Genomic DNA, 19802 nt, shown 5'->3' on the forward strand with positions numbered 1-19802 from the left:
TCAACAGACTGAGCCACCCAGGTGCCCCATGGTTATTGTTTTAATGTTTATAAGGCCTAGTGCTATAAATTTCTCTCTATTGCTTAGAAACTGGAGAATGCATTTTATTCAGGAATCTGTCTACTACAAAGGTACTCTCTTCTCTACATGCCCCTAAAAGCCTCCTGCCTTATCACAAAGGCACAGAATCCAAGTCCTAAGATTCAAAACTGCTCATTCCACAGAGAGAAATGGGGCCCAGCCCAAAGTGTCTCTGTGGAATGAGCAACATTAAATCCACTCTCACCCCAGGCAGGGAGAGGCCGCCTAGATGGTGAAGCTGGGAGGCTCCCGAATCACGAATCACGAAAGGTCTGGCATTCTCAGCTTTTAGCCCCAGCCCCTTCAGAACCGGTATCTCCCCTATACACCCAACTTTGGTGGAGACAGAAATGAGAGCCTCTGCGTCACCATGGGGAGACTGAGCCTCAGAGAAGTGGATGGCTTGTCCAGGATCACACAAAAAGCCATCTCTAATTCTTACCCTTCACTCTCTAGCCTGAGTCACATTCCAGGCCAGGGACCACATGGGGTGCCCCATTTCAGGAAATGAGGTTGTTGATTTTTCATTTACACAAAAATGAAAAATAAATACCAGATGCTTGAAAACATGTTGCAGCTCATCTTACTGGAACTTTAAAGTGCATTCTGACTGAGAAAATTAAATTAGAAAATCCACACAGCAAAAAAGATGTTTTGAATGAAATGCACTTTGTCTTTCCCTCTCTCGCATACACACAGTATCTCATTGTTTCTTTTTCAGGGAGCAGCTGTGAAGGAAATTGGGGGAGGGAGATGGACAAAACATCCCATCTTTGTGTTTCATACAGAACTAAGCTTTTCGGCCAGCCTTCCCGACCCGGAGTGGGTGTGGCATGCGTTAAAATTAAACGTCAGTGACCGAATGAAGCTTATAAAATAGCTTGGGAGAAGCTGGTCAACAAGACCACACATCTTAAATTGGATGAGTTTGCATGTGGAAACTGCCTTCATCTTGACAGAAAAGGTATGTACTGTGGTTTTCATTTTCGTTTTTGTTAAAAAGTGCTTAGAGACAGGCTTGGCTTTTACTTTCCCCCTTTCAGCTAAAAATAATAACAGCCACGATTGAGGGCTTGTGCCAGTCACTCTGCAAAATTGGTCTCATTTTTCCTCAGTCCACCTTACAAGATAGAACCTCATTAGTGCCATTTTTCAGACGAGGAAACTGAGGTTCAGATATCCTAAGCAATAGGCCAACAAATGGCAGAACTGGGGTGCCAACCCAACGTTGACCTACCTCAATGTCTTGTGCTTGCACTATGCATTCTCTTCTGTGCAAGCAGACAACGAGAACATTTTCCATAACCAATACTGTACTAGATGAATTCTCAAGGAGTTGTCGTCCAACTGTGCATTACAATAAAATTTACCAAAAAGTGAACTGTAATTCATTCTGTGAATTGGAAAACACATTTGACAATATGGCACAAAAATAGTTTCTTAAGAAGATATATTTTCTTGTTAGAGTCAATAGCTAAATGGGTTATTTAGACCGCTTGGCTTGTGGAAATGCATTTTGTTTTATCATGTGAAATCTAAAAATCTAGTCGTCAAAGTTCTGCAGCTTTTTCAGAGCAGGTACCTTGCCCGCACTAACACGCAGGTGTTGGGAGAGCAGGCTCCTAAGAGACCTGGTGTAAGTTCTGGCTTCACACCTTATCAGGAAGTAACCCCTGGGAAATTAACATCATTGAGTACACAGAGAATGTCATAGCAGTAGCCTTCTAGATAGGATGTTATGGAGATCCAGTGTGTGGCACATGTGAAAAACTGAGACCCGGGCTTCTCCATGGGGAAGTTCAATGAGTATGAGTACCAGCTCATAGAGTCTGTGCTGGCCCAGGGCAGATGCACAATAACCTTGGTAGAATTATTATTAAATAATTTAATATTCAGTTAAAATAATATTTAAATTCTGTTTATTTTTAAAATATTTAAATTCCCCTCATTAAGACAGTCTTCCCGTTAGTGTTAGAAGACAGAGCAAAAATATAGGTCACGCCTACCCAAGTTCACAGGTATAAGATAATAATGCGACTTACCTTTGATGCTGGATGGGGTTGAGGCCCTAGAGGGAGGGCCTCAGGCTCATCGCCAAGAGGATTCTTGGCTTTGCACAAGAAAGAATTTCAGAGCAAGCCATTTAGAGAAAGGGACAAAGATTTATTAAATATAGAAGAAAGGAGCTTTCTTACAAAGTAGTGGTCTCTCCTCCCAGTTGAGGAAGAGGACATCCCTTTGCTTCTAATAAATGGTTTTATAATTTTTTTTTTTAATTTGCTAGCATGTAGGGAGGGGCTTACTCTTTAATTTTGGGTTTATCATTTTTATTGGGTGGTGAGTTTTTCCATTGTCTGGCGATTATGAAATTACCCACAGGGAGCAATTTTAAGAATGTCTGACCTTTGTGGCTTTTAGTGCTGGAGGGAATGGAATCTTGTGGTCTTCAGTGAGTTGGATCTTGTAACTCTTTATGACCTGCTGACTGTTAGGTTAAGGGTCAGGCTAAAACCAAAATGGCTTTACTTTGGTCAACTTGTCTCCCGAGTCTCCCTTCTCTCCTGCCTCACTCACCGTCAGAAGGTACTCAGTAAGTGCTGAGTGTACTAGAACGGACGGGACGTGGAAAAGAAATTATGGATGCCATCAACACTTTCTATCACAAAAAGTTTTAACCATAGGAATAAAACTACTGCAATAAAGAGACATCTTTGGAAGAGATATGTAAGCAAGGCTAAGAATTAGCCTTGCTCTGAAATCCTCCTACACAGCTAAAGCACATGTTTCAGCCCATAATAGAACATTTTGTAATAAGATATTTGTCAGAGTAAGACATGGAACTGACTTTTGGTGTTAACTGTCCCATGGTGAAATGACACTCATCAGGTTACAGAGGTAGGTGTTTACTGAAAGCCACCAAAGGTGGTGCACAGAAGGAAGCATGGCTCAGGGTCACTGCAGGACGGACAGCCACAGACAGTACCTGAGTCCCGGCCCTCTGCCCCTTCTGGCACTCAGCGTGACATCTGTACTCCCAGGGGCTGAGGGGTGGGGTGGAGAAAGGACCTCTTAAGTCCCGCCAGTTTGGGGGACCCTGTAGAATGTGCGTAATGTGTGACCATCCTTTGAGGTAAGATCTTCTGGGCAAGGCACTGAGCTTGAAGCCTACTGAGGCCCAAGAGTAGAGCTGCGCGGTTCTAAGAATTTCTTGGAAATGGATACAAATTTTTGTAAGTTTAGACAAATCCATCCACCGTCTCCCAAAAGATTAAAAGACAGGTGTTGTTTACGTGGTGGTAGGAGCTAATGGAAAATGGATTCTCAGAGAAGGTGGGGTCCTACCACAGACTTGGCTTGCTCAAAGGAGGCTCAGCGACCACCCCGCCCCCACCATCCCCAGCTGGCAGTTTTACTTGTTATGTAACTGTTCCTTTGAAAATGGGGCGATAAAACCTCCAGAAGAAAAGCTATTGATTATTAAAGGTTATTTGGAGGTTTAACCATAATAAAGTGGTTATAATTATTCCTGTTATGACACATCCTTTTAAATGCTCAGATCTGAGAACATTTTGCTTGCGTTGATTCAGTCTTCTTTATTGCGGGAGAAAGGCAAAGAGCTAGAAATAGCTCTTGTGCAGCTACAGGCAAGGAGTCACAAGGAGGAGAATAGACTGAAGGCAAGTCAGTGAAAGAAGCAGGGAAGGGTGCCCGGGCTGAAATGCATGTTGCCAGCTATTAGTCCTTCTCTAGTTAAATGCATATCTACGTCCCTGTCAATGCACCTTTAAAAGAAGAAAAAAAAAAAAAGAAATGAACATCTCTGAGAAATATCCCCAACAGAATGCCAAAGAGAAATTCAGGAAGCAGTTATTTGTTTCTGCTTTTCACGATAATAATAACTAGCATTTATTAAGCATTTTCTCTGTGTCAGACTTCACCCTAAATACTCTCTCTATAGTATCTCATTTAATTCTCACCAAACTTGGTGAGGTTGGTATGATTATTATCCCCACTTAATAGACCAGGACACTAAAGCATAAAATGTACAGTTATACTTAGCGTGTGGCAAAGTCTGCATTCAAACACAGTCAGGGTGACCCTGGGGTCCCCAGCACGCCACAGCCTGTTAAGGTTTCAGGCTTACTCCTGGGTTGGTAAGCAGCCCAGCAAGATGGGGCAGGATTGGGGGTTGTAGATCAGGGAGGCACTTCTCTTATGAATCTCATAAGATACTAAACGTGCATAGTTTGTGCTCATTTTTTTCTCTTGCATGGTTCACTTGACCGCTTCGACCTCCCCCTCGGCCTATCCCCACCCCACATTGTTTCTGTTCATCAACAAGTATGGACTGTGCCTGACACTGCCAGGTTCTGTGGGCTCCCATCCTTGAAAAATGCATAATGGAGGGGGAGCAGTTGCAAAATAAATCCAACGAGCTCTAACACCAGGCAGAGCGTGCTCTAATGGAGGTACAAAGGTCGGGAGATGCTCCCAGGGGTGGAAGGCCTCACAGCAGGGTTGATGATGACGATTCAGGTGGCTCTGCAGGGTGACCGTTCAAAAGGGCTCAGGGGAAGGTCCCCAGAGAGGTCCCCAGAAATGTTCCCCTGGTGACTGCGTGTCCTCAGGGGGCTCAGAACAACTCTAGCTGCTTTGTTTCTCCTGACCCCAGGTTCCATCCAGAGCCCCAAGATGATGACGGCGCTGCTGCTCTTTTCTGCTCTGGCCAGCCTCTTCAGTGCCGCAGACGGACAAGCCTTTCACCTTGGGAAATGCCCGACTCCTCCGGTGCAGGAGAATTTTGATGTGCACAAGGTGTGGCAAAAGTCTCAACTCCCGTTTGTTTTGCCTCCCATTTGAATAAGCATCCTCTAGGATTCAGTGTTAGTTTTCTGCTTTGATTGCCACAGCAAGCCTTGGGGTAGGTACTTATCTTACTGGGGCATCCCCCAAAGCAGGCTCTGAGACCAAGAACTGGGGAGCAGAGGGTTTTGGGAAGCTGATCCCAGGAAGCACTGTGGGCATGTGGGGAAACTGAGAGAAGGCAGAACGGCAATAAAAGATGGCATTCCTGAACAGTAACACTGTTAACAGAAGGGTTCAGTCCTGCTGGGAATCCTCTGAGGAAATGTGTAGAATGTTCCTCAGATCGTCCCACGGAAACGATTTTCCAAAAGCGCTGCATGCACTATTGTACGTTCCCATCAGCCGTGTATATAATACCAATTTCTCCTTATCTTTGTCGACACTTGCTATTGTCATCTTTTTGGTTGTAATCATTTTTACAGGGTATGAAGGATATCTCATTGTGGTTTTGATTTGCATTTCCCTAATGGTTAATGACATTGAACACCTTTTCATGTGTTTATTGTCCATTTTTATATCTTCTTTGGAGAAATGTCCATTTGAGTCCTTTCCCCATTTTTAAGTTGGGTTACTTATCTTTTTAATTATTGAGCTCTGAGAGTTCTTTATATGTTCTAGATACAAGTCTCTTATCAGATACATGATTTGAAAATATTTCCCCCCATTCTGTGGATTGCTTTTTCACTTTATTAATGTGTCTTTTGAAGCGCAAAAGTTTCCAATATTAACGGAGTCCAATTTATCTATTTTTCTCCTTTCTTGCTTATACGTTTGGTATCTAAAACACCATTGCCTAATGCAAGGTTATGATTTTTATTTCTATATTTTCTTATAAGAGATTTATAGTTTTAATCCTTACATTTAATTTCATGCTCCATTTTGAGTTAAGCTTTTTATATAGTGTGATATAGAAGTCCAACTTTATTATTTTGCCAGTGGATATTCAGTTGCCCAGAACTATTTGCTGAGAAGACTATTCTTTCCCCATTGAACAATCTTGGCATCCTTGTTGAAAATCAATTGGACATTTATGTAACAGCTTATTTTTAGACTCTCAATTCTATTTTATTGTTTTATGTGTCTATCTTTATGCCAGTGCTATACAGTATTGATTACTATAGCTTTGTAGTAAGTTTTGAAATTAGAATATATGACGCCTCCAACTTTATTCTTCTGGCTATTCTAAGTCCTTTGCATTTCCATATGAATTTTAGGATCTGTTTGTCAATTTAGTGAAGAAGCAGAGTTTTGTTTTGTGTTGTTGTTGTTGTTGTTGTTGTTGTTTTCATAGAGAATGCATTGAATCTAGATCTATCTGGAGAATATTGTCATCTTAACAATTTTAAGCCTTCCAATCCCTGAACATAGGTTATCTTTCCATTTAATTTCTTATTTATTTAGGTCTTATTAAATTTCTTTCAACAATATTTCGTAGTTTTCAGAGTATAAGTTTTGTGTTTCTTTGGTTAAATACTTATTCCTAAGTATTTTATTCTTTTGATGCTATTGTAAATGGAATTTTCATAATTTACAGAGTGTTCATTTTAAGTGTAGAAAGCCATTTGGTTTCTGTATATTGATCTTGTATCCCTTAACCTTGCTAGCTTCATTTATTAGTTCTAATAGTTTGTGTGTGTGTGTGGATTCCTTAGGATTTTTTATACACAAAATCATGTTATCTGGAAATAAAGATAGTTTTACCTCTTCCTTTACAGGATTCATTTTTTTTTAATTTTATTTTTTATTTTTTAAAATTTACGGGGTGCCTGGGTGGCTCAGTCAGTTAAGCGTCCAACTTCAGCTCAGGTCATGACCTCACAGTCTGTGAGTTCGAGCCCCTCGTCGGGCTCTGTGCTGACAGCTCGGAGCCTGGAGCCTGCTTCGGATTCTGTGTCTCCCTCTCTCTCTCTGCCCCTCCCGTGCTCATGCTCTGTCTCTCTCTGTCTCAAAAATAAGTAAAAACATTTTTAAAAATTTACATCGAAATTAGTTAGCATATAGTGCAACAATGATTTCAGGAGTAGATTCCTTAATGCCCCTTACCCATTTAGCCCATCCCCCCTCCCACAACACCTCGAGTAACCCTCAGTTTGTTCTCCATATTTATGAGTCTCTTATGCTTTGTCCCCCTCCCTGTTTTTATATTATTTTTGTTTCCCTTCCCTTATGGTCATCTGTTTTGTCTCTTAAAGTCCTCATATGAGTGAAGTCATAGGATTTTTGTCTTTCTCTGACTAATTTCACTTAGCATAAAACCCTCCAGTTCCATCCACGTAGTTGCAAATGGCAAGATTTCATTCTTTTTGATTGCCGAGTAATACTCCATTGTATGTATATATAGCACATCTTCTTTATCCATTCATCCATTGATGGACATTTGGGTTCTTTCCATACTTTGGCTATTGTTGATAGTGCTGCTATAAACATGGGGGTGCATGTGTCCCTTCAAAACAGCACACCTGTATCCCATGGATAAATGCCTAGTAGTGCAATTGCTGGGTCGTAGAGTAGTTCCATTTTTAGTTTTTTGAGGAACCTCCATACTGTTTTCCAGAGTGGCTGCACCAGCTTGCATTCCCATCCAGGATTCATTTTAAACATTGCGTTCTTCTTATATGGATAGAGAAATTGGGATCCACAAACGTGAAAAGGTTTTCACAAAAATATTGTGAAATTATAAGGGAGTGTGACATAAAAAGCAATCTTCCACCTTTCAGTTTCCCCTTTTCTAGAAAATCATGCTTCCTTGGTTTTAATTATGGAGCACTGAAGTCACCTTAACAATAATAGAACCATTTTAAATGTTCTGTATAAAATGGAGTGTGTTTTTGAGAATGCCTATGAAACCAACTGACCTTTAACCGTATTTTTTTGGTGCTTTCAATGAATGTTAATTTCAGTGGTTTTAATTGAAAGATGTGCCTTTAATAAATGAGTGGAAATTTTAGGTCATAAACGTGGGTATATATTTGAGCAAAGAGCCATGTGACCGAAGCCATACTGCCACCTGTTTGCAGTACTCTCATTTCCAAGTCTCACTTTTTGAAGGTGAGTGCGTCTCTGATTTTCTTTTGTTGAGTAATACATTTTTAAATTTAAAAATACTTTCAATTAATATTTTGACTAAGTAAATATGGTCACATGGATCAAAATCCTAAAGGGGCCAGAGAACATACAATGAAGCTCTTCTCCTACCCCTTTTCCCCTCCTACCTCAGTTTCCTTCCCCAGTAGCAACCAGTAAAATCATTCTATTGTGTATCTTTTGGGAGCAAATGTATATGTTCACGAATACATACATAACTGCAGTAGGCGGAACGATGCCCTCACCCTAATGCCTGCAACCTGTGACTGTGCCACCGTACATGGAAAGGGGGGTTTGCTGATGTGATTAAAGTTATAGACTTGGAGATGGCAGGCATGGCCTGGGTTATCCAGAAAGGACCAATCTAATCGTTGAAAGCAGAGAACCTTCCCCAACTGTAGTCAGAGAGGTGTGACAATGGAACAAGAATCAGAGAGATGCAATGTGAAAAGGCTTTCACCTGCATTTGCTGGCTCTGAAGATGGAGGAAGGAGTTCACAACCCAAAAAATGCGGGTGGCCTCAACAACTCAGACAAGGAAAGAAGACAGAGTCCTCTAGAGCCTGTAGGAAGGAACACAGCCCTGCCAACACCTTGATTTTAACCAAACTCACTCGATGTACAGACCTGTGAGACCATAAATTTGGGTTGTTTTAGGCTTCTGGTAAATTGTTACAACAACAATAGAAAATGAATATAATAATCTTTCCCCCCGTTTTTACATATACACTATTTTTCACCTAGCTCTTTTTCCATTGTATGTATCTTGGAGATAATTGCATAGGACTCCTTAAAATTTTTTTTTAATGTTTATTTATTTTTGAGAGACTGAGAGAGAGAGAGAGAGAGAGAGACCAAGCATGAGCTGGGAAGGGGCAGAGAGAGAGGGAGACACAGAATCCGAAGTAGGCTCCAGGCTGACAGCACAGAGCCCACAAACAGTGAGATCATGACCTGAGGCTAAGTCGGACACTCAACCGACGGAGCCACCCAGGCGCCCCGCATATGACTCCTTTAAAAGAGGGTGTGTAACAATCCATTATATGGATGTGCCATAATTTATTTACCTAGTCCCCTACGAATGCTCAGACTCTAGTTTCCCGTATTTTGTTCTTACAATAGTACCACAACAAATAACCTCATATATGCATCATTTCTTTTTCTTATTATCAGGAGGTTACATTTCCAGAAGTGAAATTGCTTTGCTAGATATTGCCAACTTGCCCTCCACGAAGGTTGTAAATTGGAGCATGTAATGGAACTGTGAACATGCCTTTCTCCCCCTCCCCCACAACAATGCACACTTCTTTAGAGTTGACTCTGTACACGAAGTTATGAACTGAGACCATACCCCCCGTGGTATCAGTCTTCTAAGTCCTGATCACCTGCCAAAAGCTTTTGTGTCCACCTCCCTGTGCGAGGTCTTATGAGGAGAATGCAACCAACTCTGGAGTCCCAGTTCCCCACAGTGAATATATCTGACTTGCACACAACTCAAAGATGCCTCGTAGAATCACAAAATGTTTGAGATGGCACCTTCCATCATCTGGACTGCTCGCTCTCTTTCACAGAGTTTAGAATTTCACATAGATTTTGGCTGGAGGGGCCACTGACAGCATATCTAAATAAAGAGCACTTTAGGAATAAAATGTGGCATTCAACCAAGGCCTGCACATCCGATTCACTTACTCTCATTTGAATCAATATCTTGCTCAGTTGCTGTCAGAACAATGCAGCCCATTTTGCTTGGTTTCCCCAGGAAAGGGCTCTGCTCTAAAAGGCAACAATAGGGAAGAGTTTGCAGGTCCCCAGAGAGCCATGGGGTTTTCTCTGCTTCTTGTTACCTCTGCAGTATCTTGGACGATGGTATGAAATTGAGAAGATCCCAGTGAGCTTTGAGAAGGGAAGTTGCATCCAAGCCAACTACTCGCTAATGGAAAACGGAAACATCAAAGTGATAAACCAGGAGTTGAGGTGAGTGGCTGTGGTTTCAAAAGCAACACAGTCCTGGAGCCAGCCTGCAGAGAGTTGTCCTGGGGTGACTGGGTGTCCTTGCAATCTCGTTGAGGGGGGTGATGCAGATGTTGCTTGGTCTGTCCTGCCTGCTCACAGCAGGTCCTAAGATCAAAGTTTTTGGCAAGCAGAATGGTGGGGACGAGAAGCCACTCATTTATTTCCATGACCACTTGCTGAGTATCTTTTTGTATTGTGGACTCCCTTGAGTGTTGTGTACTTATTATATGTGTACTGCCTATGAGAGGCACTAGGAACTCAATGGGAATCCAAACTGCAGGGTTCCTGCTCTCATAGCAAAATAGATACTCTGATAGCAAAGGATGAGGGGGAGGGGGCACAAGGGGGCTGGGGAGGGGGACCATCGCATCTGATCTCCAAACTAAGAACGAAGCCCTTTCTATATTATCCACTAACAGAAGACATCCAGCTCTACCTGACTCCTTCCGGGAACTGGGAGCTCATTGCCTTCCATGACAATTTATTTCATCTCCAGACAGCTTTAACTATTAGAAAACTCCTTTTCTTGTTAAGCAAGAATCAAATACATGGTCACATTCTAGGTTATGGGAACAGGATCGCCTATAGAAGTATACTTTTCTGATACTGAAATACAGATTTCTATTTGATATGAGAATTCATACTTTAGAAAGCAAACAGAAACTTTAAAAAGCCCCAGAAAGAGCTCCTACCAACCTTCTATCAACAAAGATAAGAGCAACAATAAACAATAGTAACAAATACTAAGTATTTCCTAAATGCAAGGCACTATTCTGTATGTGTATGTATATATACATGTGTGTACATATATGTATATATGTAAATGAATATATATATTTATTTAATTCCCATAACAACCCTGAGGTAGGTACTATTATCAACCCCACACTTATAGATGAGGAAACTGAGGTACAGAGAGGGAAAGTAATTTGCCCAAGGGCCACACAGCTTGTAAGCAACAAAGCTAAGATTCAAACCCAGGGAGAAGTGAAATGGGGAAGAGAACAGAAGACAAATGGAAGAAAGGCTGGGGTGAAGGGCTGTCCTTCTTGTTCCCTACAGGAACTGAGAACTGTGCTCAACTCCAAGAAAACAATTATAACACAGCATGAAAGTTACTCAGGCTCCGAGAGGCTTTGTGTGGCCATCTTGTTATCCACTAAGCTTTCTGTGAGCCAGAACATAAGTGGGTTGACTCCCTGCCTTCATAAGCCATAGAAATAAAGTTAAGAATCTCAAGGGCCTCTAAAGATAAAAACAGATTATTTTAGAGTCCAGAGAAGGATTGAGATGCAGACCTCCATCTAAAGTTGCAATGACTTCATTTCAAATATTTTGTCCCATTCTATGACCAAGAGTCAGACAGTGACGTTGATCTCAAAACCCACAAGATTTTTCCACCTCTCCTTCGGAGCCGGCCAGAAGTCCTCTTTAACTGTATCTTGAGTATTAGGTTGCTCTGCCTGTAGGGTCACGTTTGTTTAAGATACAAGGGCACATGGAGAAAGGTTTGCTGGTTCAGGAGCATGATATGGCTTCTCCTTTCAGGAATACTACAGGATGGGCAGAGGCACAGCACGGAGTCTGAGCAAAGTACTCTTAGCCAGTGTCAGAGAATTTGAGGGCAAAAGCAGCTGGCACGGGGCTGGGAGCCAAAGGGCTCAGGCTTTGGAGTTAGGCTGCCCCATTTCAAATCCTGGTTCTGCCAGTTACTAATGATGTGATCTTAGGTTAGTTATGGTAATACTCTAGGTCTCAGTTTCCTCTCAGTAAAGTGACATTAATCATAGAACCTCCCTGCATAGGGCTTTGTGAGCATCAGATGAGGTAACACATGTAAATTGCTTAGAACAGGGTTTGGTGTGTAGTAATTATTTAATTAATACTATGTATTACTATTAATCTGCTTAGACCCTTGAAAATACAAATGTATTTTTCCCATGAACAAATTGTGCATTTATGATCAGAGACTGGTGTTTTGAAAACTGTTCTGGCCAAAACATAAATGATGATGAAAAGCAGGAAAGTCTGCTCGAGAAGAGGCTGGTTTGTTGCTAAGCAACTGCATGCAGATAGAAATGGACCATCTTCCTGTTCTCCCAGCTGAGTTTCAGGTGACAGAGGAAGGGATGGTTCCCAGCCCTACTTGATGATAAACAGACTATGCATCCAGGAGCATCTGAATACATTTTTCATCCTTCCTTACCTGTTGCTTATTATCTGGTTTCTGAGACATCTGTCAACACTAACCATAGCCTACTGACTTTCTAACACACACTGTTGCTCTAACTTTTGTCCTGTGCCCCCTTGAGGACTGATGAACAGGCTCCTCCTCTGTCAGCTTCCTAGGAAGAGCACTGTGATATGTGAGCACCCTCCCCTCAGTGCCTCTGTCCCCAGGCATTTCCCCTCTCCCCCAGGTCCACAGAGTCATTGGGAGTTGCCAAAAACTGGAGCCACTCTTTCAAAAGGGTGAAAGTATTTCATCCAATCGAAGACCATCACTTTTAAGATTCACCACCATTTTATATACCACTAAGAAAGAAATGACACTGCGAATTGTAAGGTGGCATTTGTTGCAAGATGTGCATTTCTGCACATTTAATGTCTCTGAGAATCACTGAGATGAGGTTAATATTTCCTCACTGCCTGCTTTTACCTGGCCTATGTTGAAATCTCCCATACTTAGTCAGAAGCTTGCAGGCCTGGATAGGGGTCTCAGAGCTCAGGTGTATGGATGGCTTTATGGGTCATATGATGTCATATGATGTCACTGAGGCCCCAAGAGCAAGGAAAGCGTGCAGATCTCCAGACTTTGAGTAATCACGTCAGTCCTTGTTTTTCCCTTTGGCCCATTCTCATTTTTTTTTTATAGTTTTTTTTTTAATTTTTTTTTAACGTTTATTTATTTTTGAGACAGAGAGAGACAGAGCATGAACAGGGGAGGAGCAGAGAGAGAGTGAGACACAGAATCTGAAACAGGCTCCAGGCTCTGAGCTGTCAGCACAGAGCCCAATGCGGGGCTAGAACTCACGGACCGTGAGATCATGACCTGAGCCGAAGTCAGACGCTTAACCAACCAAGCCACCCAGGTGCCCCGTGGCCCATTCTCATTTTTAAAGAAGTAAATCTTCTTGGTGTATAGGGTTGTTTTGTTTGTGTTCCCTTCTCTTTTACTCCCTCCCTCTGCAGCCTGAGAGCAGGAAATGCCCTTGTAGGACTCAAAACACAGCACAGAAGTGTTAGGGCCTAACATATCATCCAGTCCTGGAGCATTTCAGTTATTGCTTCTTATCACCCAGGGCCATCTTCCTCCGCTTGGTCTCAGAGACAGTGACAAAAGAAAGAGCCTCCCTAACCAGAAATCACAATCTTGGCCACCCTGATGCTTAGTGGCCTTTCACTGATTTTTGGCTTCCATTGAATTAAGGCGTTTTGTTTTGTTCTGTTTTGTTTTGTTTTGTTTTAACTCATTGCAGACCGGATGGAACTGTGAGTCAAATTGAAGGTGAAGCCACCCAGGCCAACCTCACAGAGCCTGCCAAGCTGGGAGTTAAGTTTTTCTGGTGTAAGTATTCACTTCTCTCAGGAGGTTTCAGGGATAGGAGATATGCAAACCAAAGGCTAGAGCCCTGGGTTGAAACACTCCTGTCATATCTGAGTGTCACCTATAGTGTCACCTATAGTGACTCAATGCATAATACTTTGTTGAGCACCTACTATGTGCCATGCTTGGGTCTAGGCACCAAAGATGTGATGATGAGCAAGACAGAGCTGGCCCTTGGCCCTGAGAGGCTTATATCCCATGTGGATACTGACAAGTATGCAGGCAAGTTACTGTAAAACTACCGTGTTTCAATAAAGGCAGCACAAATTGTAGCACCCGGGGAGAGCAGTAGGGCACCAGCCTAGACTAGTTTTCCAGAGGGAATGAAGGCCTGAAATATTAGTAGCCAGTAGTAGTTAGTTGTTAGTAGTGGTATTATCAGCAGAACAACTCACATGTGCAAAGGCTTGGACACAAGAGATAATGAGAGTGAAGGTAAGTTTGAGCCCTGGCTCTATCTGCCACTTTCTCACCACACTTTAGGGTTCCCTGAGAGATATTTGATCACGAGCATTTGTCCTCTGAGCTCTGGCTTAACCAGGGAAAGGACACAGACAACAGAGAAAGCACCAAATTTTTAGTTTACTGTTGATATAGATACACTGCAGAAGCCAGCTCAGAAATGTGAGACTTTCTTTTACCGAGAGTGCTTCAGGGCCCCTCTCCCCACCCAAGGGGCAGACACCGCTGTCACAGCTGTAAGAAGAATCACTGTCCCCCAGCCCGCTCCCCCTTCAAGTCCCTAGAGTAGGGCAGTGAGGAAGTTCTTATTTTATAGACCAAGATAGGAATGCTGGGAGATGAAAATAATTCTTCCCGCACATGTGACCATGGGCAACTAACTTCACTTCTGCGCCCAGTATTCTAAGGGTAAATGAGATAGCACATGCTCTGTAAACTGTAAGGGACTTTGTGCATCTCAGCCTTTCTTGTTATTTTTACAAAGAAGAACGTCAAAGTGCAGAAAAGCTAGGTGATATAGGCAAGGTCGCTAGACCATTTAGAGGCAGAGTTGGGACCAAAACGAAGGTCTCCCAAACTCTCCACTGAGGAAGGGGGGATGGGAGTGAAGGCCAAATACTATGTGCACAACCTTCACAAGGAGGCCTGCAACAGGAGCTAAAGGAGGCAGGAGCTGCTGGCAGGGGAAACAGAGGAGGAAGAGATTCACTCTGGTTGAAGGGATCAGATGTTTGCATTGGGTCTTCCAGGGTGTGGAGGAGACTATGGGAAAGGCTTTCCCAGGAGGAGGAATGGCTTGAGGAAAGGTCTGGAGAGAGAAGCCTAGAGGATGGGCGGGTACATGGAGCACGAGACAAGACTGGGAAGAGCCTCAAAAGCCATGTAATGAGTTGACGTGCCTTCCATAAGCAGTAGGAGATGGTCAGAGTTTTCTAATAAAGAGATGTGGAAGTTTTCTTTGCTATAAGGAAATGTCTGGGTAAATGTATGCTTGAGAGCTAGACCCTGTGGGAGGAAGACAGCGTGTGAATGTGTGGCTCTGTGCAGGCAGGGCGCGTCGCCTTGGCAGGAAGAGGTTGGAAGACACATTTCCCCCAAACCACTCAGGGTTGTAGAGTTCCCAGTCCAGCTGGGAACACACAAAGCAGTGGAAATTCAAAGGTCGCAGATCTGTGATGAATACAAGCTCTCAATAGTGAGCCTGGCAGGCAGGCACCAATGGTGCTAGAAAGGTAAGTCAGGGCCCACTCAGTGTGGGCCCTGTAGCCTTGTGCAGGCTTCTGTCCAGATGTCCTCCAACCGTCCTTCTGTTTTCATATTTATAAACAGGTAGAAAGTCAGAGGTAGGAGGGACGTCAGTGGGTGGTCATCTGGACTAGACCTCTTGTGTTGTCCTGATAACCAGCTGGGTCCCTGACACCCAGCCAAGTTCTAATCTCTTACACCCTGCCTCTTTTGTCCAGCTTCTCATGGTCATTCACGAGTGCTGAGATCTGGTTTGACTTAGCAAAGAGAGGGATTATTTTTGAGTGGAGGAGGTGGGTTGGTTGAAACCCAAGAAAGAAGATTGTGTCCAAATCTTTTGTTCTTATGGGGTCAGTTCACAGCTTTCTCCCATTTGGGTCCATTTTCCACTTAACTTTAACAAGTTGGGCTATGACATTTCCTTGGCTTGGACCTTGGCTGTGGAGGTCAAGTTCACAGAGGAAGTCTCTGGATTCAAACGGAGAAGGTAAATCCTCCCTCTCTTGTTGTAAGGACCCTTTAATGCTAAGCTTTCAACACTGTGCAGACCTCTGTCAATGAATCTTCATAGGCCCCTTGTGAGGAGGAGTTTATAACCTGTTACCACCTGATTTACCATATTCTTGAGAGCAAAAGAACTTTCGAAGGTCACACAGAAAGAAAATAAACTCACCAACATTAGCCCTTACTTCCTTTCTCAGACAGGTTCTGGAGGAAATTGGGAAGTACAGACTTGGAAAGCCTGGGGGCCCCTGACCTTGCCATCTTAACTCCACTTAGCTAAGTGGTGCCTCCATACTTACTGGTGCTAAGTGCAGCCTGTTAGTCTAAGAGGTCTGGCAAAACACCCCATTACTGTGGCTTTCTGCAGACTGATGTGTTATCAGGGAGGAAGGATCCAGAAGGATGGCTCTAAGCTTTGGCTGCACATTAGAATCATGGGGGAGCCTTCAAGAGTACCAACCACCTCCACATCAGTCTGGAGAAACATGGCCTAGTATTTGTCAAAGTTCCCATAAGATTCCCACATAAAGCCAGAATTAAGAACCACTACTCTTGGGGTGCCTGGGTGGCCCCGTTGGTTAAGTGTCCGACTTCAGCTCAGGTCATGATCTCACGGTTCATGGGTTGGAGTCCCATATCAGGCTCTGTACTGACAGCTCAGAGCGTGGAACTTGCTTCAGATTCTGTCTCCCTCTCTCTGCCCCTCTCTTGCTTACTCTCTTTGTCTCTCTCTCTCTCTCAAAAATAAACATTTAAAAAAAAAATTGGGGGGACGCCCGGGTGGCTTAGTCGGTTGAGCGTCCGACTTCGGCCCAGGTCGTGATCTCACAGTTTGTGAGTTCGAGCCCCATGTCAGGCTCTGTGCTGACAGCCCAGAGCCTGGAGCCTTCTTCAGATTCTATGTCTCCCTCTCTGTCTGCCCCACCCCCACTCATGCTCTGTCTCTCTCTGTCTTCAAAATAAATAAAACATTAAAAAAAATTTTTTTTTAATTTTTTTTAAGTTCTACTACAGTAGAAGAACTAGGATCCTGGCTTCCAGGGTCCTGGAGATGAAGGTTCCTCTTGTCCTGGTCCCTCTTAATACTGCTCTCCTCTGGTTCTCAGTGATGCCGTCTGCTCCATACTGGGTCCTGGCCACCGACTATGAGAACTACGCCCTCGTGTACTCCTGTACCACAATCGTCTGGCTTTTTCACATGGATCATGTTTGGATCTTGGGAAGAAACCCTTATCTCCCTCCAGAAACAGTGACCTATCTAAAAGATATCTTGACTTCTAATGAAATTGACATAGAAAAAATGACTATCACAGATCAGGTGAACTGCCCTGAGCCACTGTAAGAGGCTCTAAAGGGAATCTGCCTTCACTCAATGTTACTTCTTTTGCTTTGCTTCCCCCCACCCCACCCTTCATAAAGACAAACCAACCACGGCAACATTGCAAACACCAGAGGGGAAATTTGAAAGCAGAAGCCTGTGGAGAGAAAGTCAAGGAACGCTGGCCCAAACACTTAGCCATGTACCATGTTACCTTGCCAGTCTAATAATAAACTTGTTGCTGACCTGCTGTGCTCACAGTAGATTCTGAATTGATTATTGTGGGTTTTCAATTATACGCTTACGTTTGGAGATCCATGAACAGTTCTGTTGAAAGAAACAAAGCACTGTACAGTTTAAGTTTAAAGAGAACAATCCTGTTTCTGGAAAGGGAAAGCAGACCGAAAAGGCCTATTATGGGTGACCTGAGTCCAGGTGCCACAACCTACAGTAGACACTCTTTTTTTTTTTTTTTTTTTTTTTAACATTTATTCTTTCCTGAGAGAGAGAGAGAAAGAGAGACAGAGCATGAGCGGGGGAGCAGCAGAGAGAGAGGGAGACACAGAATCTGAAGCAGGCTCCAGGCTCTGAGCTGTCAGCACAGAGCCTGATGTGGGGCTTGAACTCACGGACCATGGACCACGAGATCATGACCTGAGCTGAAGTCGGACACTTAACCGACTGAGCCACCCAGGTGCCCCCAGTGGGGAATCATTTGGGTTTTCTGAGTCAGGCTAAAGAATGGGACCATCTTGGTGTCTGTGCAGGAGAGAATCTATAAGGGAGAAGACTATGGGGATTTTTTTGTTTTTTAGAAAATCAACTTTTTTTGGGTCTCTCATTCAATGGATATTTACTGAGGCCCAACTGCATTCTGGGCATTGAAAAATCTAGAACCCTGTCATCCTGTGGAAGCTTACAGTCTAGCAAGGGAGACTGACAAGTAAAGATGCAAGTATAATCCAAGCTGAGGAGTGCAGCCCCACCTCTGGGCGTTCCAACTTCGGACAATCAGGAACCACCTTGAGTTGTTGTTTTGTTGTTGTTGTTGTTGCTGTTTTTGGTTTTTTGGGTTTTTTTGTTTTTGTTTTTTCTTTTTCTTTTTTTTTTTTTTTTTTTTGCATTATGACTTTTAAAATCGGAAAGACCTCAGAATTATCACCCTGCAATTTCACTTAGTTCACATGGCATTTGTAATCTACGAAGGCTTTGGGTAATGACTCCGAAATTAAGCTGTTTGATTAGATTTTGGCTTTTTCAGCATGATCATAAAGTATGAGTTTCCTTGAGCACGTGAGACTCTTTAATGTGTTAACGGTTACAAAAATCCCAAGGATCTCAATATGTACAATTTTCCTTTTGTTACATAAATGCGACCTCAAATTGTAGCTTCCAGTTCTGAAAACTACCTGGCAGAAAAGCAGGAAGGGGGCGGTAGGTACCAAAGCAGATCCTGTCTCCCAGCTCTGCCTGCTCTTGATCCCTGTGCTATATCACACTCCTCTTGTTGGCTCCTCTTCTCAAATACGGTTACTCCCAAGAGTGTTAAGCTGCCTGTCTTTCAGCTCATGGTACAAAATACGTTATGACTGCATTCCTCTTAACAGCAGAGGAACATCAAAGACCATGAAGGTGACTACAGTTTGTCCCTTTTACAGTGTCTTGCCCAACACATAGACTCAGAGTGTGTATGTGAATGAAGTACTGACTGAATGTGTAGATGGATGGGCTTGAGTTTTCCAGTAAAGGAAAAGGAAACCATGAAGCAGGTATCAGGGGTGACTAAACCTGACAAAAACTTTTGGGAATCCAGAGGGAAGCATGTGGGCACCAACTAACTTGAGGAAACCTGGGGGAAAGAGCAAAAAATTCAGAAGGTAGAGGAAGAGAAGAGAAGTCAGATAATCAGCAAAATAGAGACAATAGTAGAGAGTAAATCCCCACATACCTACTGTCAGCTCTAACAGTCATCAACATGTCACCAGTCTCGCTTCGGCTATTGCCCGGTGCCCCCCAGTATTTTTCCTAGGGTGTTCGAAGCAAACCCCAGATACCACATCCTCTTAATTTGCCCTTAACTACCTATGTATAAGTCTCTAGTAAATACAGGTACTTTACTTTTTTTTTTTTTTCTTCATTTTTTTTTCAGGTACTTTTTGAACAAAAAAATATAAGGTTATGTTTTATATCCTGAAGGTGCCCAGAAAATGTAATTTCTAGGTAATTGAAAGATTTTTTGATACAATCCAGATGAAAGGGAAGAAGCATGCACAATAATGTTCGTCGTCGTTTTACTTGTAGCAGTCCCCAAACCGAAAGGAGCTCAATTAAGGCTAATACTAACAGCAGAGGAAATGGGATCGTAAATGGCAGAACAGCCACCTGAATTAATGTTGTATGTTCATTAAAGTTGGTAGTTATGAAGGCTAGGCAGCCACACGAGAGCTGCTACCTGTCCACCCACACGCACTGCTTGAGGGTGGGGGTCCCTGCCTACGGCCTTGCTGCCTGCAGGGCTAGTATCTGGAGGCCGTGCCTCTGAGCCACCCCCGATTGAACCAAGGTGCGTCCACCTGAGCTAGTGACAGCCAGTCCACAGGTTGGGCAGAAACCTCTGTCTCT

At 43.1% G+C, this 19802-nt stretch overlaps 1 protein-coding gene across 1 annotated transcript; it reads left to right on the forward strand.

The window, feature by feature from the left end:
• The first annotated feature begins 876 nt into the window (after positions 1-876).
• Positions 877-17443, forward strand: APOD (apolipoprotein D). The gene is made up of 5 exons (XM_049628371.1): positions 877-1045; positions 4754-4896; positions 9884-10005; positions 13524-13612; positions 16969-17443. Exons 2-5 carry the CDS (start codon positions 4774-4776, stop codon positions 17202-17204), a joined length of 570 nt encoding a protein of 189 aa, XP_049484328.1. The 5' UTR covers positions 877-1045; positions 4754-4773; the 3' UTR covers positions 17205-17443.
• The last annotated feature ends 2359 nt before the right edge of the window (positions 17444-19802 follow it).

Source organism: Panthera uncia, chromosome C2, assembly GCF_023721935.1.
Source record: "Panthera uncia isolate 11264 chromosome C2, Puncia_PCG_1.0, whole genome shotgun sequence".
Lineage (NCBI taxonomy): Eukaryota > Metazoa > Chordata > Mammalia > Carnivora > Felidae > Panthera > Panthera uncia.